The following is a 27,156-nucleotide window of genomic DNA, read 5'->3' as shown; positions in this document are numbered from 1 at the left end:
TTTTTCCCCCACCACTTAAAACTGAATTTTTCAGCTTCTGCAAGTCTCCATGGCTTATGTGCCATATGATGTGGTTAAGAAACTGCAGAAGGAGTAAACTGTCCACTGCACAGAAAGTTAAAAAATGTAACGGAAAGGTGTAAAAAGAAATTAAAAAGGAAAGCAGCAACCTCCCATGCTGGCCCAATTGTTTTTGTGGGCCCCAGACATAAACTTGCGGCAGTAGAAAACTGGTTTGCTGTTCTCCGAGTCCTTATCTCTCTCCTTTGTAATCAGACCTGGAATGACGATGCACAAGCTGCTTACCAGGAGTTACCCCTACTGCTCACTGATTCCATGCTCCCATGCTACCCTGGCCTGCTCTTCCTTTCCACCACTCACTGGTTGGGACACTTTACGATGCAGTGGGCGGTGTTTGTCATCATCTTCAATTATCATCCCCTCCTCATTCTCCATGTTTGGCAGCCGGGAGTGGTAAGGTTTGGGGGGTAGAGCAGGAGGGTCCATGGTGTCCTGAGGAATGACTCCAGATGGAGCAGAGTGGCTTCGGCATGGCTGGGATTTGAGCGACTCTAGGACATCAGGCTCAGAGAGACTGTACCTAACAGGGAGGTAGGGTGTCTCTAGATCTTCATCAGTGTTCCAGGCCTGGCTGGGGACAGAATCCATGGTGTCTGTGCGAGGAGGTGGTTCAGAAGAATGTCCAAAATTGCTCTCGCTCAAGGAAGACACACCACTGCTGGCACTGCCGGATAAAGTGGAGTTACTTCCATCTAGACCAGACTGTGGACTGGTGGGTGATGCAGGGATAGGATGAAGAGGGGACTGTTCGGAAAAAAACAAAACCAGGTTAAAATTGACAAAGGAGGCAATGCTGCATCTTGTGTGTTGTTCCACATTTCAGGTTTTGACAGTGATGTTAACAATGCTGCAGTTCCATTTGTGTTCAAAATGCCAATGAGTATTGGTTTATATGACTTGTACGGAAGTACCTCTTGTGGACAGACAAGTGTGCTTAACACCACCAGAGCTATTTGTTAAAGAAACAGTAGTTGAGGTGATAATCAGAGTGCCTGAAGTCACAGCATAGGATACAAAGAAGCAAAGTGGAAGGGCCTACAACACATGTTATTTCTATAGAATTCAACTCTGGAATACTTTGAGCTTTCAGTGGATTTTCTCATGTGTAAGTTACTAGCATGTTAAAAATAGTGTTTGTATATTCAAAAGCTGCTTGGTGGGAACAGAGCAGGGGGATTCCTTCAGGAGCCTGTTATTTTCCTTCTACATCCCTTTCTGCTCTCCTGCCATTTCGTTTTTACCTTGCGCAATGTTCGTGCAGGCAGTGCCGGAGGAGCATCACTGAGCTGGTGGTGGAAGGCATCAAAGTGCAGAGAGTAGTGTCCTGGAATGAGACAAGGATCAGAAATGCAGACTTGTGCTGCCTCACTGCAGCAAAAGAGCTGGCGTTTTAGACTCTGTAATGCCAGGCAACAGCTCCAAATGCTGGTAACTCTACTCCAACCTAGGGCATCCTTTCCGACAGATACTGTGGGGTGCATCTGTCACACACAAAATGCTAACAAGAAGATAGATTTCCACCCACCCCTGTTATTAAGGATCTCATGGCAAGGCAACAGGCTCGTAAACAATGAACATTTGAAGTTTCATTTAATAGATTTGTAACCTTAAATTATGGCTGAAGAAGGTCATTGGCAAGAAGCCAGGCCAAACTTCAACCCTCACACACCTAAATCTAGTCCCCAAATCAGGGCAAGTCCGTATTACTATAAGGACTGCAAAAAAATTGAAGATTTTTGGAAAAAACAGAATTGAAAACTTTGTCCAGGGCTAACCTAGCAGACCAGGAAAGACTTTGGGGGTTTTGTTTCTCATTGTTTATTACAGGGAGGTGGAGGCAGGGGGAAGGCTAAGGTCAGCTTTCAGGTGGTCTAGATTTATCTGTGCATGACTGCAGGCATTCTGCAGCAGGCCTGCTGGGCATTTCCTTACCATGGGGCAGGCTTCGGGGAGGCACTGGTGGGGCCAAGATGCTCCCAACGTGGGCAGACAGGAATGGCAGGGCCTCTCGGGTTCCGCTGTCTAGGCTCCAGCTGCTGGGCGCTGCTGGCACAGCTGAAGGATTGAAACAGATTTAACTTGGGTAACATACCAGGGAGTTCTTGGGGCCAGAAGGACTGGCTTTCCAAGTGTGCTCTTTAGCAGTAAAGAGACAGATTCTAGGGACTTGGTGAATGGTTAAGTAGGATTGAAGGCATACAAAGACATCAGTGTGTTAAGTTTATAGGTTGCTTTGTTAAGGAAGCGGGAGTTAGGTGATTGTAGTGTTAGTCTGCCCATCTCCCCTCCATGATCCCCTTGGCTCATTTCTAGCAAATTTGAAGAGCAGTAGAACTCTGCTGGGTTTTTTTTGCAAACCAGCAAGTAAGTAAAAATGAAGTCTCATTGATGGAATGGCAGCTAGATCTCAGTTCTGAGCTGTCCTACTTGGTGGTAAATGGTGACAGAGCAGAAGAGAACATGTGGCAGAACCCTCATGAAACACAGGAAGGCCTGTTGCTGCACTACAGTGGCTAAGTGAAGACTGAATAAAGGACATGAGGGAAATTACACCTCAATCTGTTACAAAAGAAATCACGACTCTAAAGCCCTGATTTACTAAGCTACAGCGTTGATTAAGAATTTTGATCACAAAATATTTAAAGACAGCAGTTCAAACTCCTTGTATTACAAAGTCACGTGAAGAGATCAAATCTTTGTTAATCAGGAAGTATATAGAGAGGAAGGCTTTCCTCATATAACAGCTATGAGTATGATCTTTGTGTGTTTGGTTTTTCATAGAAATGAAAGCTGCTTCTTTCTAACATGAACATTTTTCAAGATCTTGAGAATTCTGTCAACATTAAACAGTATTAAAATGCGCCTTCCTTTCTTCCAGACACACTGCAAGACTTGATTTATTCTGAGAGACATACAATAATTGTATGTTTATTTAAAAACAAATAAGCAATTTTTTCAGATTAGCAAAGAAAAAAGGAAAACAAAGTAATTCAGTGAGCCTACCAAAGAAAACTGAGATAAAAATAGCTTTTTCCATCTTCAGTTTGGAAAATGGAAGCCTGGAGAAATAAACATGGAGTTTGATATCTGAAGAGGATTTCTCCTTAATTAAAATGCCTGCAGCCATTTTTGATGCATTTCTTTTCTAAAATGACTTTGAAAAGTTTCTTCATTGTTGTTTTCTTTTTTTTTTTTTCCTCCTTAGTTCATGATTTAGCATGAACACAGACTCCCCAAGACCTAAAATTCCCTAAAGTAAAAAAGATCACAAAGTGACAGCTTCGTCAGACAAAACGAAGCCCATAAAGTACGAAAGTAAATGTCATTTTTAAAGAGAGACCCTCAAACTGAGAAAGGCATGCAAAGAAGACATTAAGAATCTTGACAAAGAACAGGTTCAAACCAAGGGCTACATCTCAACACAAGTAATGTGGCTTTAGATGAATTTTCTGAGCATCCCTGTACACTTGCCAGAGTGCTCCAATTTGCACTACTGCAACTGGTGTCAGAAGGCTAAAACAGAGGGACCAGATGCGTAACAGTGCCAGCCAGACTACTCTCTCCTGCAATACACCAGCATCAAGTGAAAAGGACAGAACGAAACCTGATTTGTTTGCCCTGTAAAATGATTGTTGTGCTTGTTTGTTTTTTGGTTTATTTTTTTTTAAAACACTGAGATGCAGTAGAAGACCATGAAGAAGAGAGCATGGTACCCCAGTGTGTAATCCGTTTATACTTTCTCAGTGTTCCCTCAGTCACAGCCTTTTGAGTGTTTAGGAATGCTGGAAATCATCCTAAGGTCAGATGATTTTGGAGTGGCTGCTGCCTGTGAAAACCAGTGTTCGATCCAAAACGCTTCAGGGAGGAACCTAACCAGGGAGCTCCTAGTGCTCTGTCCTAGCCCATCTCTCTCTCTATAACAGTGTTCAGTGGCTTGGTGGCCGAGTTTAATTAGCAGGGAAGCAGCACTTGAACCATTTTGCTCTGGGCGATGGATGTCACCCTGCTGTCAATGAGAATTACTGAGCAGCGCTTCTGACATGGCAAGGAAGGGGGTGGGTAAATTCACAGGGCATGACTGTTAACAAAAACCAAGGCAGATGGCATCCTGACTTAAAAAGAACGATGAGGGCTCAAGGGCTGCAAAAAAATGCCTGTAACTGCATTTATGCTACCAACCTGACTGAAGAGCTGGGATTCCTGTCACGCCATCTCCTAAGAACAATTACTGATTATCACCTGTGTCTTTTATAGCTTCTTTGGGCCTCTGGAGGGGATTCTGTCTTTGATCCCCTTCTCTTTGCGCTGTATACTACACTCTTGCACGATATCACCCACAAATACAAATTCAAGTCTTTTTCCTAGACAGGTAATAAATATTTATCTACCTTCCTTTTCAAGACCTTTCTCCTGTCCTGTATAAAGATCTCACTGCCTCTGTCGTATGTTCAGTTCAAACTAACATGGCTAAGATGGAACTCTTAATCCCTCACCCCTAGTCTTAACTCTCTGTTGTCATCATTCATTCTTGTCATCAAGTCATCACCCTGCCATTTATTCAGAACAGTACGTTGGCTTTTGGTTTCAATCTGGATCGCTCTGTAAGGTTGTCACATTGTTAAAGTAGTGGATTCTGGTTTATTAGAAATTCTGAAATAAAATCTGGATTTTTTTGTCAGAAAGATACAATTTAGTTCAGGCACAGTTACTGAAACAAAAATGCTGATAAAAGTCTAACGGAGTGCATTGTGTAGGTCAGACTAGGGAGTTGCAATGGTCTTTCCTGGCCTTAAAAATCCTTTAAGATACCGTTTTTCCCAGCCATACACATGACTGTTGCTTGCTTAGGCAGCCTCCTTATTTCAGATTTTGACTTGTGAATTTTGTCACCTTCTGCTTTTTCAGAATGCTGCCTTTCTGATAATTTTTTGAGCCCATCACTTTGTCCATGGCACCCCTTTTGCAAGCTCCTCCTTTTCTGTTACACCAAACCAACTAACTTTCTTTTCTTTCATGTTTTTTTTCAGCAAGGGCTCTGCCTATTTTTTTAAAAGCAATGACTTAAAAAAGCATACATTCCTAATGATAAGCTTAAATAAATATAAAACTACCTCAGAGAGGGATTACAAGAAATGTTAATATTTTGAACAATAAATGCATATTAAAAAAAGCAGTATATCTCATTATTTAAATATACAATCCAAATCTTGCACTCTTCTTTCAGTTAATTTCTCATTTACCGCTTTGGAAGTTTTGCTTAATAAAGGCTGCAGGATTTGTTTCAATAGCAAAATGCTAAACTCAGAAAGCTTTCTGAAATGAAGAGGTTTGTGCAACTCCACCCTTCTGTGAATGATTTGAAGTGACTACAGGTTGGCAGAAGGCCCAGTTAATTAAACTGTTAATTAAAAAAATGTGAGAGAACGTACTCTGCCAGGAAATGTAGAAGCCCATTTGTTATTTGCTGCAGCATGACCAGAGTAATAATATTTTAGAAAGCATACATGCTACCTAGGAAAAAGAGTACCTTTCTCAGCCACAGACAGGTTGGGATCACTGCAAGGTTTGCATGGTCCAATCATTTGCTGGATCAAGGCGCGCTGGAAATTTGGAGGCTAAGGGAGAAGAAAGTTAGCAAAGAAAAGTAAAAAAAGTTACAGACCAACTGGTGCAGAACCCTCGGGCTTTTTGTTTGCTTTTTTTAAGCAAAGGAAGTTTTTTAACAAAACAATTCATGCGAACCTTAGGCTATGTCCACAATAGCAATACAAGTGGATCTCTAGGGTGTAACAGTGTTGAGGGCCCACAATTCATGTTGCTAGTGTTCTCTGGAGGAGTTACTTCAAACTAGCTCTAGCCTGGTCTTGTGCCCACTATCAGCTCAAATGCATGGGCCCTTCTGGAGCTTACCTTTTGCTCTGGTTTCATTTGAAAGAATTGAGGTTGCATGCTCTGAGACACAATGTGACATGAAGCGTGGTAAGTGGGCACGATCAGGAGATTTTCTTCAAAAGTGCATGCCAGGGCCAGATTAAAATGCATACATGTAGGCACACTCTGAATTTTCAGTTTGTCCAGAGAAAGTAGTAGATACAGGCACAAATTGTTTGGAGACCCTGTATCAGTATGTTATTTCAGCCTCTCATGGATTTTGATACCATCATACAGAATATGGCAATCACCACAAAGCTATGTAGAATCAACTTTGATGCTAGAGTGCAGGACAGCCATGGTTCTAGAAGAATGAATAAATAAAATGGTATGACTACTTGCAGTGGACCAGGGCTCATAGGATAAAGATGGGAAGTAAGCAGAGTCCATTTTCACAGGGCATATCTGCAATTTTAACAATCATTACAATTTGTATCGCTTGACTACCAAAGTGGGTGGCTCTAGGGGGTGGGTGATTCATACGAAAAGTTCTGCTTTGCCTCTGCAAATGATCCTAAGTAAGTTGTGCTTTCCAAAAATAAAAAGGAAAGCTTTAAGGTGGTCAAAAATAGCAGAAAGAAAGTCACAGTTTCAGGTGGTTGAACTGACATAAAAGAAATTACATCTGATACCTGTCCATTTTCCATGATAGCTGTGGGATACATGGCGCTGCTAGGTCGGTCCCGATGGGTTGGCAGCAACATCATCATCTCCCGAGAGTGGCGGTACTTATCTGGTAGAGAGGGAGAGCCTGTAAACAAGTGAGAATAATCACGTACACGTGACAAACAACAGCCATGTCTCCGCATGCCCAGTGATCTAGTCCTCCTTTGCAATTTATTCAGACGGATGATCTTACAGGACTCAAGAAAACATGGTGCTGAGCCCACTAAGCAGCTAACTGTTGGTGGGTTGCATAGCACGAGGATGGAATAAGAACTGGCTTGTTATATACAATTAAGGACATACCACGTAAGGTGTATAAGATGTATGCGTCCCTAGTTGTATGTTGCAAAGTGCTTCCTCTTAAACCAGACAAAAAAAGTGGGCATCTGTGTGGAATCAGCTGTGGCTGTGCTGTACAGTGCCTAATGCTCCCTTGCCCATAAAGTATTGTAGAGTTATACAAATGCCATAAAATTGTGCATTTTCAGACTGAACATGGAAGAAAGGGATAAAAGCTTGAGATACACCATTCAGTTAAAGCAGGAAGCTACAGGAAGCTACTTCATGCCTCAGTTCTGGTAGAGATAATCTGAGGTGTTGCTATTTAGTTGGTGATACTAAAGAGGTTAGCTTCCTCTTTAAGCAAAACAAAACCCAATAATAAACAGAATTTTCTATAAATCTGGGTGGCACTGTGCTTGTAATGCCACTGGGTAATGTGTAATTACTGCTGAACATGTTGCTATACTGAGACATTTTATGACAACAGGAAATTTACCAATGCTTAGGGTTACACAGGAGGAATATGCTTGACTTAACTATTAGTTATCTGTACAGCTGTAATTTAAGATATCGGGGTCTTTTATGTAAACAGCTTCCTGGCATGTGGACTTATTTGGGACTCCTGTCCTTCAAGATGAGTGCCACATAACAATATGCCTTCTGATAGGCAACAGCTGACAATGGATTTGCCAGAAGAATGATTCTCATTAGTGACTTCCTGAAGTCTGATAATACTGATACACGCATCCCTTGGGATGCACAATATTAGGCAGGAACTGATGTTCTGAAGCTGCTGGAGTGAGCTGTAATTTGCACTGATTATTTCATTGCGTCACAAACACGCACTTAACAGATGGCAGCACACAGCGCATTACAGAGCCATGCCGGCTTTTGGGGAATACATGCCCCCTTTTGCAAACTTAGTCCACAACCACACACATTACCTGAACAGCACTCTGACATATGAGCAAAGGCATTGGTGCTGGTTAATGCAGCTTTTACCCCAGCAAAAGCAAACATGCAGTTTTGGGGACTGATATTCAGCACACAATGGAAGGAACAATGTGTCCAGCAGAATGCAGGATAATGTCCTACAATTGCAACAATTCCATCAGGGGTGGCAGATTAATCTACGCTTCCACCCCGACATGAACAGCTGCAGAGTATCTGCATTCTAGTTCCGAACTCATTTTCTCCCCAGACATAAAACAGAAACGTAATTAGACAACATTATTTGCTCTTATATACAATATCAGCTTGGAGAACACAGTGTTAACGCTTTATGCTGAGTCTCTTTTACTCACACATCACAGATAGTCCTGTTTCTGCATGACAGATGCAAGGACGCTGAACTTTTAGGTGTGCCCAGAAGTACATCACAGCACAACCTACACTGTAAACTTTTCCCTTTTATTCATCTTGCCATCCTTGTTCTTTTATGTCTAAGATGCAAACCACCTCTATGTGCCATCAGTTTATATAGGATTAGAGTTTCCACAGACCTTGCATTGCATGACCTGAAAAATCCCACATGTGCTAAATATGGTGGCAGAGTCTAGTTTACAAAACAGCTCTGCTGTTTGGTACCCTAAATTTGTAAATCACTATAGCTATAAAAATTGTAACAGATTATGCCAAGTATGCAGTCCGCAAACAAAATTAAGTACTGATAGCTCTGAATTGTAGGCCGCAAGAGGAGTGGCTATAATTGAAGTTTTATTAATAATCAGGCCTGCTTCTCTGAAGAGAGAGAGAGCACAATCACTAAGGCTTCTTTCAGGGACCGGCAAAACTTAAAAAACAAAGTCAAAAAAAGCTTTTAAAAGCTTCCACAGCAGCCAGTGGCTATATAAAATGCTGCAGCATGTATCAGGGCTTACTCCTTTTAGCGTGTACCTTGGTATACTTGATGTGTGCAACACTGTACATCCCATTAATGAGAAAGGAATACCTATGCTGAAGCCAGAGGTAGTTTTTCTTTTTTAATTATGAAAATGTTAATCTACCTGTGACAAGTCTTGGTTTTAAGGAATGAAACTGACAACTACTGTAGTTAAACTCCAAACTCAATGAAATTTTTCTCCTGATTGATCATTTTCATTACTCTTATGAAAACAGTTCACTCCTGCACCAAATCATAACTTTTTTTGCTTTAAGAACGAAGTTTTTAATCTAAGTATATGGGTTCTTGCCAAGCACTGAATAAGCCACCAGGACTCATTTTCTACACCTTAAAAAGGGGGCTGTGTTGAGGAAGCAGTAGGGATGCCTTAAGAGGTGGGTCATCAAGTGTCAAGTGGGAGTTGCTTTAGAGTGCATCGGAGGAGTCACAACCATATTTTATATAACATTACTGAAAAAAACCTAACCCGCTCTTAGGTTTTTCCAGGCCTTTTTGCATTACAATTTCTGCTTAATGAACATGGGCTTACATAATCTTTTAACTCCAGTAAGGTTAGAGCAGTGCCTCATGAGCCACCTCGAATGAAGCCAAAACAACCTCTGAATTTCTTAATGATCCGCCATACAACAACGGTGTTGCTTTCTTGATTGGGAAGAAGCTACACAATGGTCAAGCCAGGTGAAAACTGAGATACATACTTGTTAATCTGAAAAACAGAGTAACTAGTAATGTCTTTATCATTAGCACAGAATTAGAAAATTCTTACTGTATTCTGATTACAATTCTATTTAAGACTTTTGCTCTAACTTGCGTGTATTATAACTAGTGTAAGGTTTGCTGCTTCGATCTGCTCTTCAATGATAAATCATTAATCTACTGTCTTGACTATCCTTTAAAAAAATTTAGACTAATGCCTTTATTATTTTCTTGGGACAAGCCAAATAATTTGCTTGTGTTGCTGTTTTAAACATCAATGAAATGGTCATTTTTTGGAAGTGGAGAATTGGAAGTATCCTGCTGGTTTCTTAATACAAATGGCCATGGCTTGCTTTGGTCACTAATGGAACTAATCTATATTACAAAGATACCCATCTCCTCAGAACAGTGCTAGTGGCTGAGCTCCAGAAAGGACTCTGCAGTTAAACAGAGAAGGTGGTATAAGTATCTGGAAAATGGGATAGTGTTTTTTTCACCTCTACATTAACGATAGAGTCAATGAGAGGAGCATTTAAAGATCTGACAGAAACCTTGAAATCCTAGATAACCATGCTCAGGTTAAAGCCACAGGTGACAAAGATGCTAAGTTGATAAATTTAGGTGGCCTGTACGAAATGAATTGTTGGCCTTCGTATACTTCCCGTCTGAAAAGTGGTTAACTGCAGCATCGTGACTATTGTAGCTTTGTTGGCAGTCTCAGCAGAAAGGCCAAGGTTTGGATGGGTCATGGCGACTGAACTATCCTCTCACCTCTAGAGGTGGTCCCTCCAGGACAGAGATGAGGCACATTGGTGGGGGCAGCGTGGGGAAGCTTGCACGGCTGCCGCCCATGCTGTATCTGTTCTGTGGATAAATAGAGGGCTTCAGCCTCCAGTGTTGTCAATCCAGCACCTTTCACCAGCACTAAATTAAAAAGAATATAAATAAATACCAAAAAAAAAGGAAAAAAAAAAAAGATAGAGGTGCATTGGCAGAGCTGCACATGTAATGTTTGTGAAGTACCTTGCTCCAGCCAGTGATACTGGTCTCTCATTTTCACAAGCATCAAATTCACCCAATTAAAAAACAAAACAAAAGGAAAAAACACCCAGGAGAAAAACAAAGCTGTATTACCACAGTGGAACTTAAGTGTAAGGGCTTTTTCTCATTACGAACAACTCCATTCCAGACAGCTGTGTCATAATAACCAGAATAGTGACTTGCACACTGTGAAACAGAGAGCAGCTGGGACTTAACTAGAAGTGAAGTCCCATAATCAGTGGGTAATGTCAGAAAGCTGTGCTCACCTAACTTAAAAGTGAACAAAACTAGCAGAGAAGAAATGTTGTATCATAGGCTATCAAAACATGTTAGTAAGTGAAGAATCAAACAGATATATATATTGAAGTATTTTTTCAAAATCATTACTTCTCTTATTGTTTCCTCGTTTGTGGTCATTTACACTGTCTAGTTCTCATCTCTGGGAGGTGCTGTTGGCTCACGCATCAGCACAGTACTCTTCGTAGCACTCATCACTTTGGTTTCTAAGCAACAGCAAAGAATACAGTAAAGAGGGAAGTTGGTGATGCTGCGAAGTCATCAAGCTCAGAAAGACTGTCACAGCCTGTCACTGTGAGCGCTGGACTTTTAAAGTGGAAAACAGCCTGAAATACTATGAGCACCAAAATGCCTCAGATCCTCCAAAAGATTCAGACCTCATATGCCAGCTGACATTTAAGGACATCTTCCTGACATGATAGCCCTGTAACTCAGTTCCATCTTCGCTTTCCTATAATGCCAGTTTCATCCAGTTACTTTACCATTTGAATCATCATTATTTTCCTTCCAGCCCTTGGTAATTAGTGAAGCTATTTGCCTTTATATGAAGATGTCCATTTTTCACCTTCCTACTCCATCTGATCCTTCAATTAAATCACTTTGATGCATCTGTGCTGTAACAACAGCCAGTCAATTAAGATTTTACTGCAAGATTGAGAAAAAACAAAACAAAACAAAACAAGCTGGCCTGAGAGAAAGGGCCCTTCTCTGTATGCTCTGTCCATAAGGAGACATACAGTTCCACTGTATGGGAAAAAGGGGTAAGATTTAAATAACAGCCTCTATCTCTGACTATATCCTGGATACCTTCATCAGATGCCTGTGAAAAGAGGTATAGGAATTCATGAACCTGCAAGTAAGAATCCAAAATGAAAGGAAAAAAAAAACTTGAATAGAAGTTACCAAAGTCAGGGGATTGCACGGAGTGGTTTTGCTTCAGCTCTGAGGCTTGGGAAGAAAATGATTAGCAGTATCAAGACCAGCTACTGTAACAGCAAAGGCAGTATGAGTACCCCTAGAGTCTGTTGTTACATTTTTTCTTTCTTCAAGAATTTCCCAGCAGGGAAGCCCTTCTTTAACTCCAATACTTAAAATCTGTACCTTTCAACATTCATTGTGTACATATGCTTTTGTATGCATACATTTCTGCTAAACTGCTTCAAGTTCCTTTTTGTGCCATAATCTCATTAAACATGTAAAATGATTTTTTCACCTCTGTCTTCATGATCTCTCTCTTTTAAGTACTGTACCAAAGACTATTCTTGTTTTCCTCTAGATTCCCTGCCACAGTTGTCTGGTGGAACAATAGAAATCATCATGAAATTCAACTGCCTGAAACCAGCATCTGTTAGAGATACAATCCAAATAATGCTGAAAAAAAAATTATTAAATCCACTTCTGGAAAATGAAAAACGTTTCTTAAGAAATAATTTTTGAAGAGGCATTTACAGCTCCAAAAGAGAAACAGTGGTGTATTTCAGCGTAGGTGGTCTTTCACCAATAAGCCAACAACGTTGCCAGGTTGAGAGGATGCCTGCAGATCCAGTTAACCCTTCATTTGTGCCCATCCATTCTTACCTCGAGCACTGGAAGGGGCAGAGTTAATCATCTGAGACGGTGCCGAGTGAGTAGAGCTCAAGCTTGAGGTGGAAGGGCTAGCCTGGGACGAGGATAAAACAGAGACGTCGGTGACTGAGCCCTGGTACCTGGAGTTAGGGTAAACAAGCTGCAGGAGGCAGAGAAATCATCGAGAGAGAACTGAGTGGATCAGTGCATTAGATATTTACCTGTCTCAGGTCACCCAGCGTAGCCTCTGTCTAGGAAACAGCTTCAGCGCAGGCCACTATAGATCTGCGCTCAGGACTGTGGGACTAATTTCACTCTCCCACAAACTAAGAGCAATACTAACTGCTTCTGTTGAAAGGTCAGATAAATAACATGCCAACTAAAATCTCACTTTCTGAAAACAACACTATGATCTTGGACCACAGTATCAACTTTCTGTACAAATACAGAAGATTTCTTCCCAAATTACTCTGTCATCTTTCTTGAACAATGTTATATTCTACCTATTCAGTTCTTTGAGACGACTATCCCAGGACAGATCTAAGCATGTGCATAGGTAAAGTGTACTCCTCCTAAGCATAATCCTCCAGGGCATGTTCAGTGCGGTTTCTAAGAACTGCTCCTGGCTGTGCGGGAGCTGTACCTGCATGTGGTACATATCCTCAGGAGTCTCCCCCACAGAACTGTCTGTCAGGATAACCAGGTTTCCTGTTTCACTGGAGGTGTGGGACGACAGAGAGGATGATGAGTGTCGGACTGAACCAAGCAAGTTCAGTGGGCTGGAATGAAAACAGAAACAGAACAAGGGAATAATTATTTTTTGAACCTTCATTTTAATTTATGAAGCCTGATTTTTACCAAGCTAGTAAGTGCCTACAGTTACCTACTGCTTTAGATCACTAGATGTCACTTTTGAAAAGTCAGCCCAATAAGCTTAAAGAAATCCATAAATGTGAGTAAATATGAAAGACGTGACAATAAATTACATATAAGACAACACAGTACTTAGGATGTAGAATTTCAGAATCCAAAGCCAGGATAACATCACGTCATGATGCTGTGTGCCTGTTTGTTTTGTTTATAACAGAACATTGTGAAACCACTCTCATTTTTAACACTGAAGTACGATGAGTGGGAGCAGCTTCCAAAAGGAGCCAAGCACAAGACACACAGGTCAAAATACAGTTTTCCTTATTGCATCTGTTGGGCCTCAGCATTATAGTTGAAAGCAACTTTGCAGCTGACAGTAAATTAATACAGCCCAGCTGGTGTGCAGCCTGCACCCTGATCTCAGTCACGGAATTAATTTTTTCTTTGTCACTCTGAATCACATACACAAATACGTAGACACCAACTGTCAACTGCCAAGCCACTAAAGTAGTATGAGAGCTACTCAATTTTAATAGTAAAAAGAACATCGCCATCCTGGGTTTATGTAGTCAAGACCAAGTTCCCACAGCTTTTCACGACAGGCTTTAGAAACAGCTAAGCTATGTAGACCCACCAAGAGAAATAAACATGGAAGAACAATTAAAGTTTCATAACCTCAGTGACGTTCCTGTCACATTTTTCATACTGGCATGGATATGTACATTTTCAATTAAGCAATTTTGGCTGGATACAAAACCACTCTTTTGCCCTGAAAATCCCAATTTTTATCCTCAATCATTATCTCAGTTTTTATAGATGGGTATTCAGTTTGAATAAGCATCCACATTTTCATATGTTTCTGTGAAGGCTGAGCCATTTTTTGGTATACTGATCAAAACACCTTGGCAGCCTTTCTTATATTTGGGATCCAATTTGATCAGAATTATAAAAAACAATGATGTGAACAGTTTTTGATCCTTAAAAATGGGTACATATTGAGTTGGGTTCTAAAACAAGCAATCTAAACAATCTACCTTTTATGGTAGATAAGGACCCACTTATTTGCTGTTTGCATAACAGAAGTAGGAGAAGTTGGAACCTCCGAAGTCAGACTCCATCTGGAGATCTGAGCGGCAGATGTGTGTCTCTGCCTCTACAGTAAGTAAAGTGATGGAGTAATACCTGGAGGTGTTCAGCATTTGCTGCAAATTGGATTTCTCAACTTTTTGATTCCAATCCTCAAACTTTAATAATTAGCACTGAATGAAGCCGAAAGGCACTTCTGCCAAAACTCATCCTGCTCCTCTTGCAGTACTGTTAACCACTTCTTAGATCCTTGGATCTTAATGCAACACTGTGCAGAGATCCTACATATTTCAGTAGAAAAAACCAGGGCACCTGTGTCGATGCACCAGCTTTATGCTCTCTGGGCTCATAGGTCCATGCGAAACCAGAACATTGCTGCGTGGTGTACTGGTACCAGAACAGGCCGGACTCAGCTTATCCAAACCAGGTAACTCCTGCAAAGGAAACATACTTTAACTAAGTTGGTCATGGAAAATTACAGCTTTTCTTCTCAGGAAAATCCTGATCTGTTTCCATGTTCTCTACAGTTATCCTCAGTTATCCTGTGTTTCCACAGCATAAAGAGCTTCAGTGTTTTACAACCCCATTCTCTGTTTAATCTCAATAGCCATTATTTCAGGAATTTTGGAATTTCTAGCCACTATTTCAGGAATTTGGGAGGAAAATAGAGGCATAGTGTGGCCTAAATTACAGCCACCTACATTTTTCAAAAAAGAAATGTGGACTCAAAAATACAGATCTTGTCCAAACCCTCAAGAAAGGTAGTGAACTCAAACTGGCAACTGCGACCTGTATGCATCTCATCTGCTTTGAAAGAGAAAGGCCATATTTTAAAATTCTGTTGCTGTTATTTCTGGCCATCCTAAGAATGGAGGAAAAAGCCTTCAAGTTAGAATCTACCTTACAAAATACATACTCCAGTTGGAAAGTAAAGTGCTAACACACATATTTCAAATAATACTTTTACATTAGAGAAAGATATCCTTTAGTTTGGTTGTGATGATGTTCAAGATAGTTTCTAGGTATCCATAAAGCTTTCAGTATACCAGGAAGAGGAGAATGCACTGCAAATTTCTGAGACCCACCTGGCAAAGATGTCCCAAGCATGGTTGTCTCAGAATACTAACGTACAGCAGAGCACACATAGAAGGAAAGGTATCATTCTTAGGGGATGGTATTTGTACTTCTGGTATATAACAGGCGGTGGTGTGAACCATGCTCTGGAGGCAGTTCCATTGACTGTATAGGAACTATAGAGCCATAATAGTGCATGTCCTGGTCACCAGGGTTGGATGCCTAAAGTAACCAACAGGAATTTCTGTCCCTGTCTATATAAAAACAACTCTGGAGGGCCTAACCCATGTCATACTACTACACATGATGGCAGTTCTTTTGAAGAGCTCAACATCTAACACTTTTCTGATAATCTTTCTTCCTCTGTTTTCCATCATTTTCTGCTATGTGAGACGGTAACTGAAAATTAAGCTTTACAATTATTTCATGATACAACAAAAAACATACAAATATTAACAATTCTAGTTTAAATTAAAGGCTAAGTTAACATACTTACTAGGAGTTCCTTCTTGCACAAAAATCAAGAATTCTTTTGATAATTTGGCAATCCAGTAGGTTCAATCAATGCTGTATCCACACAGTTTTTGTGAACCTTACTGCAACTGACAGAAATTTAATAATAACTGCATAATTCAAAATGGGAAAAATGACTGCCAGCTTACATGGTACAGACTGGATCGCATCATCTGGAACTGGTCTATCAGTTTCTTATGCAGGGGACGCATTTCTGGGTGTACAAATTTCTCATGGACTGCCAGACCCACTCCTAAGACATGTACCTGTTAAAAAGAAAATGTAACATCACAAAACCAAGTAAGTTGTGTCTAACAGATAGAAGCCTGTCCTGCAGTTCTGTCAGTGTGCAAGAAAGTACTGTAAAATATACCACTGTTCATTTACAAGACTGCTGATAATTAAGCAAGCCTAGGAGACCTGGCAAGTTCATATTGCTTCAACAAGTACTTTAAGTGCAAGACAAGTACATTTATGTCATGTTGGATTACTTTTGTTAAGAGATAACTGTAAAAAATTACCAGATTGATTCCCTCTCCAGAGTGAACAGCCTTACGTCCTTACTCAGATAATGCATTGTGACAAAGAAAATTCCTTCGACCCAGTGTCAGAGAAGGGGTCAAAGCTGCCAACAGAGATTTCTAAAAGGAGTTTCTGATAATTGAGCTGAGCAGTGGCAGTGTGGCATGCATAGTCACTCTTTCTGTTGCTCATTATTTTTAAAGGTCACTTTTTCAAAGGTCAAACATATAATATTAGCAGTTGAATGAGATTATATAAGCTCTCAGATGAAAGAAAATAGTAATGATAGCAGGCTTAAGATGTATATAATTCCCTACATGATCCAAAGTCTGTACAAACAATAACTAATTAATCTTCAAACATTCTCTTGAGGACTGAAGGGAGATAAGCATTATCTTTATTTTACAGATGGGAAATCTGAAATGCAGTTAAGTGATTTGTTGGAAGAAAACAGGCCTAGTAGCTCTCTATTCAGTCTTGGACACATTGTTTAATGGAGTATATCTTGCCAAACTTTCAGTTAAGAGGGATGCGATTTTCTGATTTCATTCCCATCAAAGCATCCAGCTAGCTTAATCTACCAAGATGTTTCATGGAGACACTAAGGAAAAATAAAACTGCAGACAATATAAATAGGCATTAAGTTTTCCTATGTAGCTCTGCCAGTTTAATCTCAAGCCTGAACTGTCCCGTCTCTGATTATCTTTGAAATTTACTGGGGAGACATAATTCAAAATGCCAAAAATGAACGGCAGGCTTGAAACGCAGCAAGATGTGTATTGGATAATAAATGGAGACAACAAAATTAATGTACTTTTAGCTGAGCTTCATCTTATGTCCCATAAGGTGAATGGCTTGTTCATAGACTCCTTGGCCATCTACCCCTGTTTTTTGTTTAAAGGTACTTTAGATCTCCTGTACCAAAATTCTTTGTTTCTGAATGAATCAGTTGGACCTGGTACGTTTAGACTGACCGCTGATGAATCCAGACACTGTAGCAATGTTCTTTTGCATCTGAAAACCAGTACCTGTTCCTGCATGAGTTCCTTGAGCTGTGTGATCTTCTCTGCGTCTCCAGGGTGCTTTGTAATATAATCTTTATCAAAAAAGGCCTGTAGGAAAAGAAAAAAAAAAGTCTTCTGCTTACTGGAAGATATTTCATCGTAACTTAGTGTCAAAGGATGAGAGGAAAAGGTCCAAAAATCTTAGGAAAACTAAATATATTTAAAGCTAACAGCAGCAGCTCAGTTTTATTGCTCTTAGCACTCTGGGATCCAGGTAAAGCTACAGTACAGTTTTAGCAACCTAGATGATTCTGTTGAATCATGAATCTGACCAAGTTTCCCCATGTTATAGTGATGAGCAATACCACTAAGCCTTGTATCATCCAGTTATTTGAATTTTATATAGTTTCCTTCATGTAAGTGCCTAAAGTTCAAGGAATTAAGTGAATAAAGTGGTAACTAATGTAAAGCATGAAGAGCATTCTCTTCACAGCTCTCTAGGGAAGACATGTCCCACAGCCCTGGACTGCTGCTGCCATTTTTTGGTATTTCACCCTAGACTTAGCGTTTGCAATGCAGAGTTTAAGTAACAGCTTGCCAAAGATTATGCCAGATAACATACTGCGTATAAGATCATTTTAGGGTTACAGTGAGTCTGAGATTAGGCTAGCAAAGGTAATGGTTGAGTAGCACGAATTAGTGGCTTTTCCTGATTACAGGCCAAATCAGTCTCAATTACCATGAGTCCCACTGCTTCTACTGCAAAATGGATTTATCATGTAAGCAGTATAAAAAAATCTGCTTCACACTTTTACCCGCCAAGTGAGGATTTCCAAGTGAGGTAAGCCAAGTTTCATTCTTGAGAAACCCCACTGTCAACCATACCTACTTCAATGTGATATCCCATCGCCACCTTTGGAGCCTCCTGTTGACGGATGCCTATGCAAGCACTGATCCAGAATAACGAAGTATGGGTTTTAACCTCACGTTTAGATAATGTACATGAAAATTTCTTATCTTATTAAGTCATACTGTTTTTGAAACAGAAATGGAAATAAAATTGAAAAAAAGGTGATACTAAATTCAGAAGCAGAGCCTGGCTTACCTCCTGGTATCGTGCAATTCCCCCATTAACAGCCGCATCAATCACTCCATTCAGACACATGCTGAGAAGATTAATGTTACCATGCATTTGTTTATGCTGGTACTGGCTTATCAGTGTTCTCAGCTCCTGGTTTTTGTTCTCAACCACTTGAATGGCATTTTCCAAAGGACTTACTTCAACCTCAAAGGCAATAAAATATACTTTCATTCCATGGACACATCACTGAGATTTATTATCTTCCTTGTAATGAAATGATACTCTAGGACTGTTCAGTGATCTCTCTTACTTTTTACTGCTTTGTAGAAAATTAGCTACATTAACAAACTTTACTGTTGGCAATGTTGTATTTCAGGTCACCGAGTTGTGATAACTTCTTTCTGTATACTGAAGACATGGCAACAATGCAATTATTCCGTCCTTTTGGCGCTGTCTCCATTATACTGTCATGTTCCCTCACATAATTCCCCTGGTTACATTCAGCAATTATATAGACTAGGTGGTGGAAAAAGGACATACTTAATCATCGGTAAACTTCATAATTTTAAACTGCAAGATTTCAGCCAAATGAGTTTTAAGTTGCCTATCCCATGCCCTCAGTAACTCATAATTTCAAACCCCAGTTACAGGAACTATGAATGTTACCAGTTCTCTTCTCTCCACTTCAAACCAGCGAGAGATCCCAGGCAAACTGTGAGTCAAGGTCAGAGTGGTACGTTCAATCCACAAGCTCTGCAAAGAGTAATTGAGGATGTGAGGTGCACAGTGAATCACAATCACATCATCTGTACTCCTACCACAGATGCTAAGGGGGTAAAGTTCAGAAAAGAAAATATTAGCCTCCTGAGCATTAACTTACTTTGCAGAACGTCATGCTGAAAGTCACTTGAACAACAAAACCAGAATTCAGTATGCTGTAAACATTTCTTAGGATTTTTAAAGTTTGACCACCAATTCTGTCATGGGAACCAAGATGACATTGTGGACATATATGGCAGTAAGAAAAAAATCCAGCCAAACAAAAGAACCCCATGCTTCAAAATGCATTTGTCCTCGCACTAAAATAACTCACCTTTAAACTGGACAATGCTTTAACCAGGTCAGGTGTGTAACCATTGGACTCAACAGCTGCTTGTTATTTGAGTTACTATAGTATCTTTGGCCATCAAATCAGGGTTACTTGGAAGACTGTATCAGCATAAAATAACAAGACAGTATTCTCCTTGAAGAGATTAACACTTAAACATGGCTTATTCACTACTTCTACCTTAAATTCATTCTCTTTGTCTTTTGGGCCTTTGTGGAAGGGCCTGTCATAGCGGAATTTCCGGATGTTGTTGACTCGGTAAAAGCTCTTTATGCGATCAGGGACACGGTCCATTTGCAGCACATCTATATTGTCTGGGATGGGAGTCACTGCGTATATCTGTAAATCTGTAGATTATGTAGTCAAAGAAAGCCACAGGACATCAAAGAGAAAAGCTATCTCTGCTGTGGAAAGAAACAGGATGGTGAATTCAGAAAGTCACGCTCCTCTTTTGTTTCATTCTTCTTTTGCAAGTGAAACAACAGAACACTAGACTAGAACTACCAGGAGAGTCTACAGAGTTACAGTACCTCACAGCCAGATTAACCAAAGAGGAAGATACCTGAGGATGCAGAGAGTATGCAGTAAGACATCCAAAATACCTACAGCAGGCAAAATACCCCTTTCCTATTAGTTTTAGAGCTAGGTGCCTCATTTGTGCAGGAACTTTAGTAGATCTTGATGCATATAGGTACCTAAATATCTAATATTTCTCTTCAATAAATTTTGCCTTAGATACTTCAGCTTTGTGTGCAAACCAATGTTGTCCTAATTTAATCAATTTACAGTCCAGTTTAATTAAACTAGTTTAACCTCAGTGCTACAGACAAAATCTCTGCAAGCATAAACAAACCAACCAAAATACACACACAAACAACCCCTCTGTCTATGAAAGTATCAGTGTTCTATAGCAAACGAGTGAAAAGCACACGTTATGAAAGACAAGTGGGAAACAGCAACTCATTTCAGGAGATTTCACTTGCTGACAATGTCCTTATGGTTAAAGTCCTGTGCACTGTCCTTGCTGTTGTCACACAAGCCAAACAGCGGTGTTCTCATGACTAAACTCTCCAAAAGTCTCTGCAGACCCATTAAATGTTATGTGGTTCAGTCCTTAAATGTATATAGAATTGTATTGGTTGCATCAAATCACAGTACAGATTACCAATGAGAAGAATGAGATTCAAAGCCTTAGGTATAATTCAGCAGTTTAAAAGAAACGGAGACTACAAAAAAATAATACTGATGTGAAAAATAAAAGCAATGGAAAATAACACTTTGGAATTAATATCTGTGCCAAAACAAAATATTCTCCAAGAGAAGGTATAAGGAATACTTTTAATGACACAAAACGTGCATTACAGCAATGCTGTTGGTAAAGGCTAAAAGACAGATGCGACCAAGCAGATGTGGCCAAGCACAGCTATTTCCCTTACACATTGAATATGACCTGCATTACTCCCTGAATAAAAAGTGACCGTTCTCTCCAACAATACGTAGCACAATGACCCAGTTAATGTCTACTGTAGACAGGGGTATGGTTTTGTCCATATCCATCTCTACCTAAGACACTTTGGAACTGAGGTATCCAAGTTGATGACCTTTTCAATACCTTCCTCCTCTGTGCTCTATCACAGTGCTTCTAATCATAGCTTGCCCTTTCATTGAAGGATACACTGGGCATCACACTGCAATATAGAGTCATCTGGGTGGTTTGGATGCTGCATTGCAATGGCTTGTGGGAACTCGCTTAGCATCCTCTGCTGAAAGGCTTCCAGCCTCTCGTAGTCGTGGCCCCGACATACATATTCTTTGTTCTGCAAGGACAAGCATAAATTAGTCTCCTTAAAAGTAAGTTCAATTCTATTGACTTTTATCTCACTTTAAATTTTACTGCTTCAAAACCAAAGATAAATTACAATGTCAATATGCTAACGTGAAAGTAAAATGTTCATTTAACACAGCCGAGATATTTTATTCCTTCCGTTTTCTTTACAGTGTATTTCATCAAGACATGATGCATAAGTAGACTATTCCACTGATCTCAACAGAAAGATGCCTCTGACCCATACACACGTAGCATTCGGTTCTATCGTCTTTTCTTATTTGCTTTTCAGACAACTGAAAAGGGACTATTTTGTAATTGGACTATATTGAAACATATCATCCAAAACTTAAGACTAAGTCACCAGCTCTGCTGGGAAAGCTGCTGTCAAATACAATTTACACCAGATGGATAGAAGTCCTGAGGATTTCATACAACAGAGGGAGCTATATGTTTATCAATTTGTCAGTTATCCTTAGAGAGAAGTCATTACAAAATGTTCACAAAAATAATTGTTTAATCATTGCTGTATTGTCATAGCTGTACAATCCACCTCTGATCATGCTGAACAATACATCTTCAGGAACTCCCCTGTCTACCGTGCAGTAATATGGAAAAGCCTTACCAAGTATTCTCAGTGGCCACTTAGCAAATTCCCCTTCAGCCCTGAAAGCACTTTCCTCTTGATGAACAAAATTTTGTTTCTGGAGTAATGGAAAGCTTGCATTTAGATATGCCTCTTGAGGCATTAAACCACTTGCGGAGAGTTCTTGGATGCTTTTTGAGCCATCTCAAACTTTGAACAGCAAGCTAACAGGATTTCTAAAGTCCTCAGTGTCATAAAGATTGTATTCCATTGTCTTAACTCTATTACCACAAAACACAATTTTGATTGGTGTTAATGTCTCCTGGTGCAAGACCAACCAAAGCAGGCAAATTCTGTAATTCTGGTAGTTTTAACTCTCATACACATAACAATAACTAGAAGTACAGGAAACATAAACCAATGAAAGAATCCTAGCAAAAACATAAAACAAAGAAAGAATCCTGGCAAACAAGAACAGTTCCCCCCCCGCCCCTTCTATTTCTTGCATTTAGAAGCTGCAGTATATTCAGTAATGTTTTGTTAAAAGGGTTCTGGCCAAGCCATTCTTGATCTTGTAGCAAAATCAGAGAAAGCAACAAAACCCAATCATAAAACACGGCCAAGGAGTGCAGTTATCTTTGGCTTTGCATTTCAATTTTATGGAACAGATCTCATGTTCCAGCTGTGACATATGTCACTTTGTATGCATCCGTCACAGCAACCAATGAACTGGGAGAAAAACTGCATGATGGATCCTGACAGTTCAGTCTGTAATGCCCAAACTTTGCAGCTATTATTAAATTTGGAGTGAGTCCATGTTTGAAGGTGAATGTCTTCATGACACTTACTGCATTCTCTATTTTAGCTTTTGATTGCAGCAATCCAGAAAACTGTAAGCCTATAAATAAAGTTATTGTGATTCTAAAAATAATGCCCTCAAAACACCTCAAAGCTAAATTTAATAGACTTTTCAGACAGATGTCGACACAAGATCTCAGACTGTGGCTTGTCAGGCCTTACTTGAACTTCTGGTAGGTGGAAGACATGGACAGTTTTAATTTCCTTATCCAGGAAGGCTTGAAATAGATGCAGAATTCATAGAAACAGGAAAAATGACTTTTCTAGACAAAGGGCTTTCAAAATCAAAGATGTAGAAAGAAGTGGTTATTTTCTCTTAAGCTATACAGCAATAGAAAAATAACTCCATGTCCTTTTCTCATTTATTTGATCACTTTAAATCACTCCCATATCCATTTGAAAATTTAAAATCCATGTAAATCTTTTTCTTCTCTAGAATAGCTGCTTCCAATCTCTTTACAGTGTGATCCATGCTGATGTGATTGCTAATGGGCTTAGTCTGTGCTTCGCAATGTGTATGCTGTATGGATCATTAGAGAGAGAAAAGAGGAGGATGACTTTTAATGAGATTGCTACATTAGTAATCTGCTATCAGAAGTACTGCTACCAAATATAATTGCAGAATTAACAAGGATTATAATTATGTACGCTCATGTTCACTGTTAATGTCTCCAGCCAAGTATCCATATTGTTACACCGTTTTGCAAAGAGTAAGTGCTGTGCACTGAAAACTCGTGCAGTATTAAACACATAGGCCATGCAGGATCCAAGATAAAACTGTAGGATCCACAATACAGTAAGAGAAGCTAGATTTCCCTGATATTACTTCAAATGTAGGAATGCTTATGTGCCATAATGACTTTGTTGTCATTCATTTTCTGAAACATCTGTTGTTAGGTCAGCTTTCTCTGGAGATCTTCACAAAAGGGTACCTATTGCTTCATACTGCAACACTTGTCATTTCCTCAGATTCCTTTGCAGGTGTGTTCTACCCACTGATTCAGGCTGCTACATTATGGTGCTGTTCAACTTCACCTTTGAATTAACATGAAGCCACCCTTTATCCGCTGGTATTTTCACCTTGATTAATTCCAATTTGCCTTTACTTCCCCCACCCGTGTTTCCATTAAAAGACTGTAATTAAACACCAATGTTTAAATCCTAGTTAAAACCAAAAAACTTAGTAGTCAGAGGGAAATTCAAGAGTGCAATTTTAAAAATGGTCCACAGTTTGGCTTTTTGTAGCTTCTTACTGTAGAACTCAAGAGTGGTACCATCTCTCGTCAAACTGTTTCTTTAAGGAGAACAAAAAACATGCACCTCCAGTCCTTGAAACCATGCTTCAAGTTAGCTTGTCCTGTCAAGCTAGATGGCATCCACCATCAATTTTCAGACAGCTCTTACAGCAGTTGTCAGATTATATTCCTTCTTTGCTCTGAATTAGCAGCAAGACATCCTATGAACAAATATCCACTTTAAGTTTGATTCCTCATTAGGAAAAGAAGGTAATTCACTTTTCAAACGGATTGCAGACCCAGCTGATCCTGTATACACCAGCAGACAATAAACTCAAAGTAAGGACGTGTCCGGAGAAACTGCTAGGCTTTTTGTTGAAGAGAGGGGAAATTTTCGCTCGTAGATAGCACAAGAGAGTCATCAGTCTGGTATTAAAATCATTCTGTCATGTGAGACTTTTTAAAGCGTGATAATTTGAGATGATGAAAATTAGTGGAGTAATGACCCAATGTTGCTGCTATACAGCGTTTTGCTTAATATAGAGGCAATTTGTGCTGCATCTGCAGATCGTCAAAAATACACATAGGCATGAGTCAAATTTCTGATCTCTGTTCCTAAGAACATTCCCAATGGACTACATCCTTCAGTTCATCCAGAAAGCTGTTTCTACTTATGCAGATGTAAAAAAAAATAAGCTGAATGGCAGACATCATATCTCCATGACAAAAATACAAAGCCTTAACTGCTACTCTGAGCCTGGTCACTTTGTCATATTTTGTGTAAGTCTGGCTTACCCGCAGGAAAAATGGGAATTTCCGACCATAAAAACCAACTCTGAAAAACTCAGGTTCTAAGCGCTGCTGTTCCATGATGTTATCATAATAGGTGGCTTCCATTTTCTATGGAGGAAAAAGACAGCTGCTGTCAGACCCTTAAAGCTGCACTTAAAACATCAGAATCTCAAGACACATTTAAATATCACATTACTTCTTTTGCCCCCACAATTTTTTATGAAAAGACCGAAATTCTTTTGCAGATAAAAATTATTAATTAAACAGTCCACATGATGGAACAGACTATAGTATCATCATACTCATTTTACATTTTTTTGAGATGACACAGGAAAATTTTTCTGTTGTATCTCTTTTTAAATTAAACAGGTCTTGCATGTAATTTTCTTTGCATTGCAGAATTAACAGCAAAGCTGAGATTAGATCTATGTTGCCTGGCCCATAGTGTCCTATTCTCTCCTACAGCTCAAAATCTATACTACTGTCTGGAAAATTATATCAATTCAGTTGGGTTTGCCTTAATTGAGTTGAGGGGCATGAAAAAGGGTGAAACAAAATTACATCTTCTACAGCTCTATGCACCAGTAGGTTTACCATGGAAGAAAAAAGGGGTTTGGAAAAAGTAAAAGGACTTTTCTCTAGTTCCAGTTATTGGTTTTGTGGCACTGTGCTAGCATTTATATCAAGAGTGGGATTTCAAGACCTCTTGCCAAACTGAATCTCAGCTGAAAGGCTCGTAAGAATTTCACTATAGCACAAAGATAGCTTTTTAAATAGAAGAATCAGTTTGACCTCATTGCTTCCACTGCAGGGAACCCTAACAGCAGCTTTGACTTAGAATATTGCATCAAGGTTTTGTTCTCTTGGAGAAGGTCCTAAAGTCAGTGCAGGAAGAGTAAAGGAATGCACTGAATGATGTGAATGGCAGAGAGAAAAACTTCAGAGTGGGGAGAAATTCGAGTCAGTTGAGGTCAACACAAATTTAGAAAACTTGAACAGAAAACAGATCACGCACAGGTGAGTGAAAGGATGAGGTGAATTGGTTATACTAAGCAGCTGAGATGCTGCTCTTCACCTGCCAGCTAATTAAATCCAAATAATAAAGAGGCAGCAAGACTATCTAATTTACCAATGTTTTAGGAAAGAAAGTCTTGATGCATGCCTTTAGTAAGTTTGTTTGCTCATCATTCATGATCACTTTACCAATATGGTATTTCCCATACATCAGGATAAGTTTTCACACTGCTCTATTTTAGATGTCTACAATAAACAAGTGCACAACCAAGACAGTCACTCGTGCTTTCTTTAGGGCCACTTTGAAGAAAACAGGTTCTTCAGAAATGCAGTTCATGAGACCTAGTTAGACAGGTATCTTCACAGGAGAATAAATTTGACTTGTAAAGAGAATTTAAACCAGTGTGTATAAGAATACATCCACATAGCATAAATCTTAAATTTTGATATATGCATGCTACCCCAGGGGACAAGAGCATTTCACATCCATAAACCTTTTAAATAACAATCAGAACTTTGACTTTCTCTGATTAAAGCACGATGCTGCAAATGTGCCTTGATTTCATCACATCTTTGGTTTTACCAGAGGACTAGATTCTTGTAAATTGACAAGAATGCCATAAATTTTTGCCTTCTTCATTCTTCTCTCTTTTTCCTCTTATGTCAACTGAAGCACAAGCTGTCCTTGATATTTTTGGAATTAAAATGAAATATTGATATGTAATTTTTTTTAAAAAAGAAACAAAAAAGATATTTTATGCAAAAATACATATAAATACGCAATTGCAATAGCAAGCCCAGGTCCTATGTGACTGCTGTCTCCATATACTCATGGGAGTACTGCTAGCAGACTTAGGAATTACTTCAGTGAACCTACAAAGTCACTGAAATGAATCAATGGCAAAGGAGTCACTGTAAATGCATGGAGTTGTATAAGGAATATGATTATTTTTTAAATTCAGAATGTTCTGGCAGGAGAGCAAAATTCCCGGGGGAATGACATGAGAACCTGCAAGGAGAGGAACTGCTGCTACTTACCCGAATCCAGCTAAGGCTCTGATAATCATAGAGACTTTCATACTGTATGGCCAGTTCTCTGCACAGCGGGATTCCAAACTCCCAGCT

At 39.6% G+C, this 27,156-nt stretch overlaps 1 protein-coding gene across 1 annotated transcript; it reads right to left on the bottom strand.

Annotated features, from left to right (window-relative positions):
• Positions 1–318: 318 nt before the first annotated feature.
• LOC104156853 (dedicator of cytokinesis protein 3-like) lies at positions 319–27,156 on the bottom strand (the record flags this gene model as incomplete). Its single annotated transcript, XM_009695408.1, has 15 exons — positions 319–825; positions 1,323–1,405; positions 5,609–5,696; positions 6,645–6,763; positions 12,476–12,623; positions 13,107–13,242; positions 14,732–14,853; positions 16,156–16,272; positions 17,557–17,640; positions 18,638–18,817; positions 19,280–19,366; positions 19,902–20,068; positions 21,397–21,538; positions 25,021–25,125; positions 27,070–27,156. Coding segments are annotated over 15 exons (2,172 nt in total), but the record flags the coding sequence as incomplete, so codon positions are not given.

This window comes from Cariama cristata, unplaced genomic scaffold, assembly GCF_000690535.1.
Source record: "Cariama cristata isolate BGI_N322 unplaced genomic scaffold, ASM69053v1 scaffold40012, whole genome shotgun sequence".
In the NCBI taxonomy this organism is placed as follows: domain Eukaryota; kingdom Metazoa; phylum Chordata; class Aves; order Cariamiformes; family Cariamidae; genus Cariama; species Cariama cristata.
Note: the sequence above shows the minus strand (reverse complement) of the source record. Positions and strands in the feature narration are given on the sequence as shown.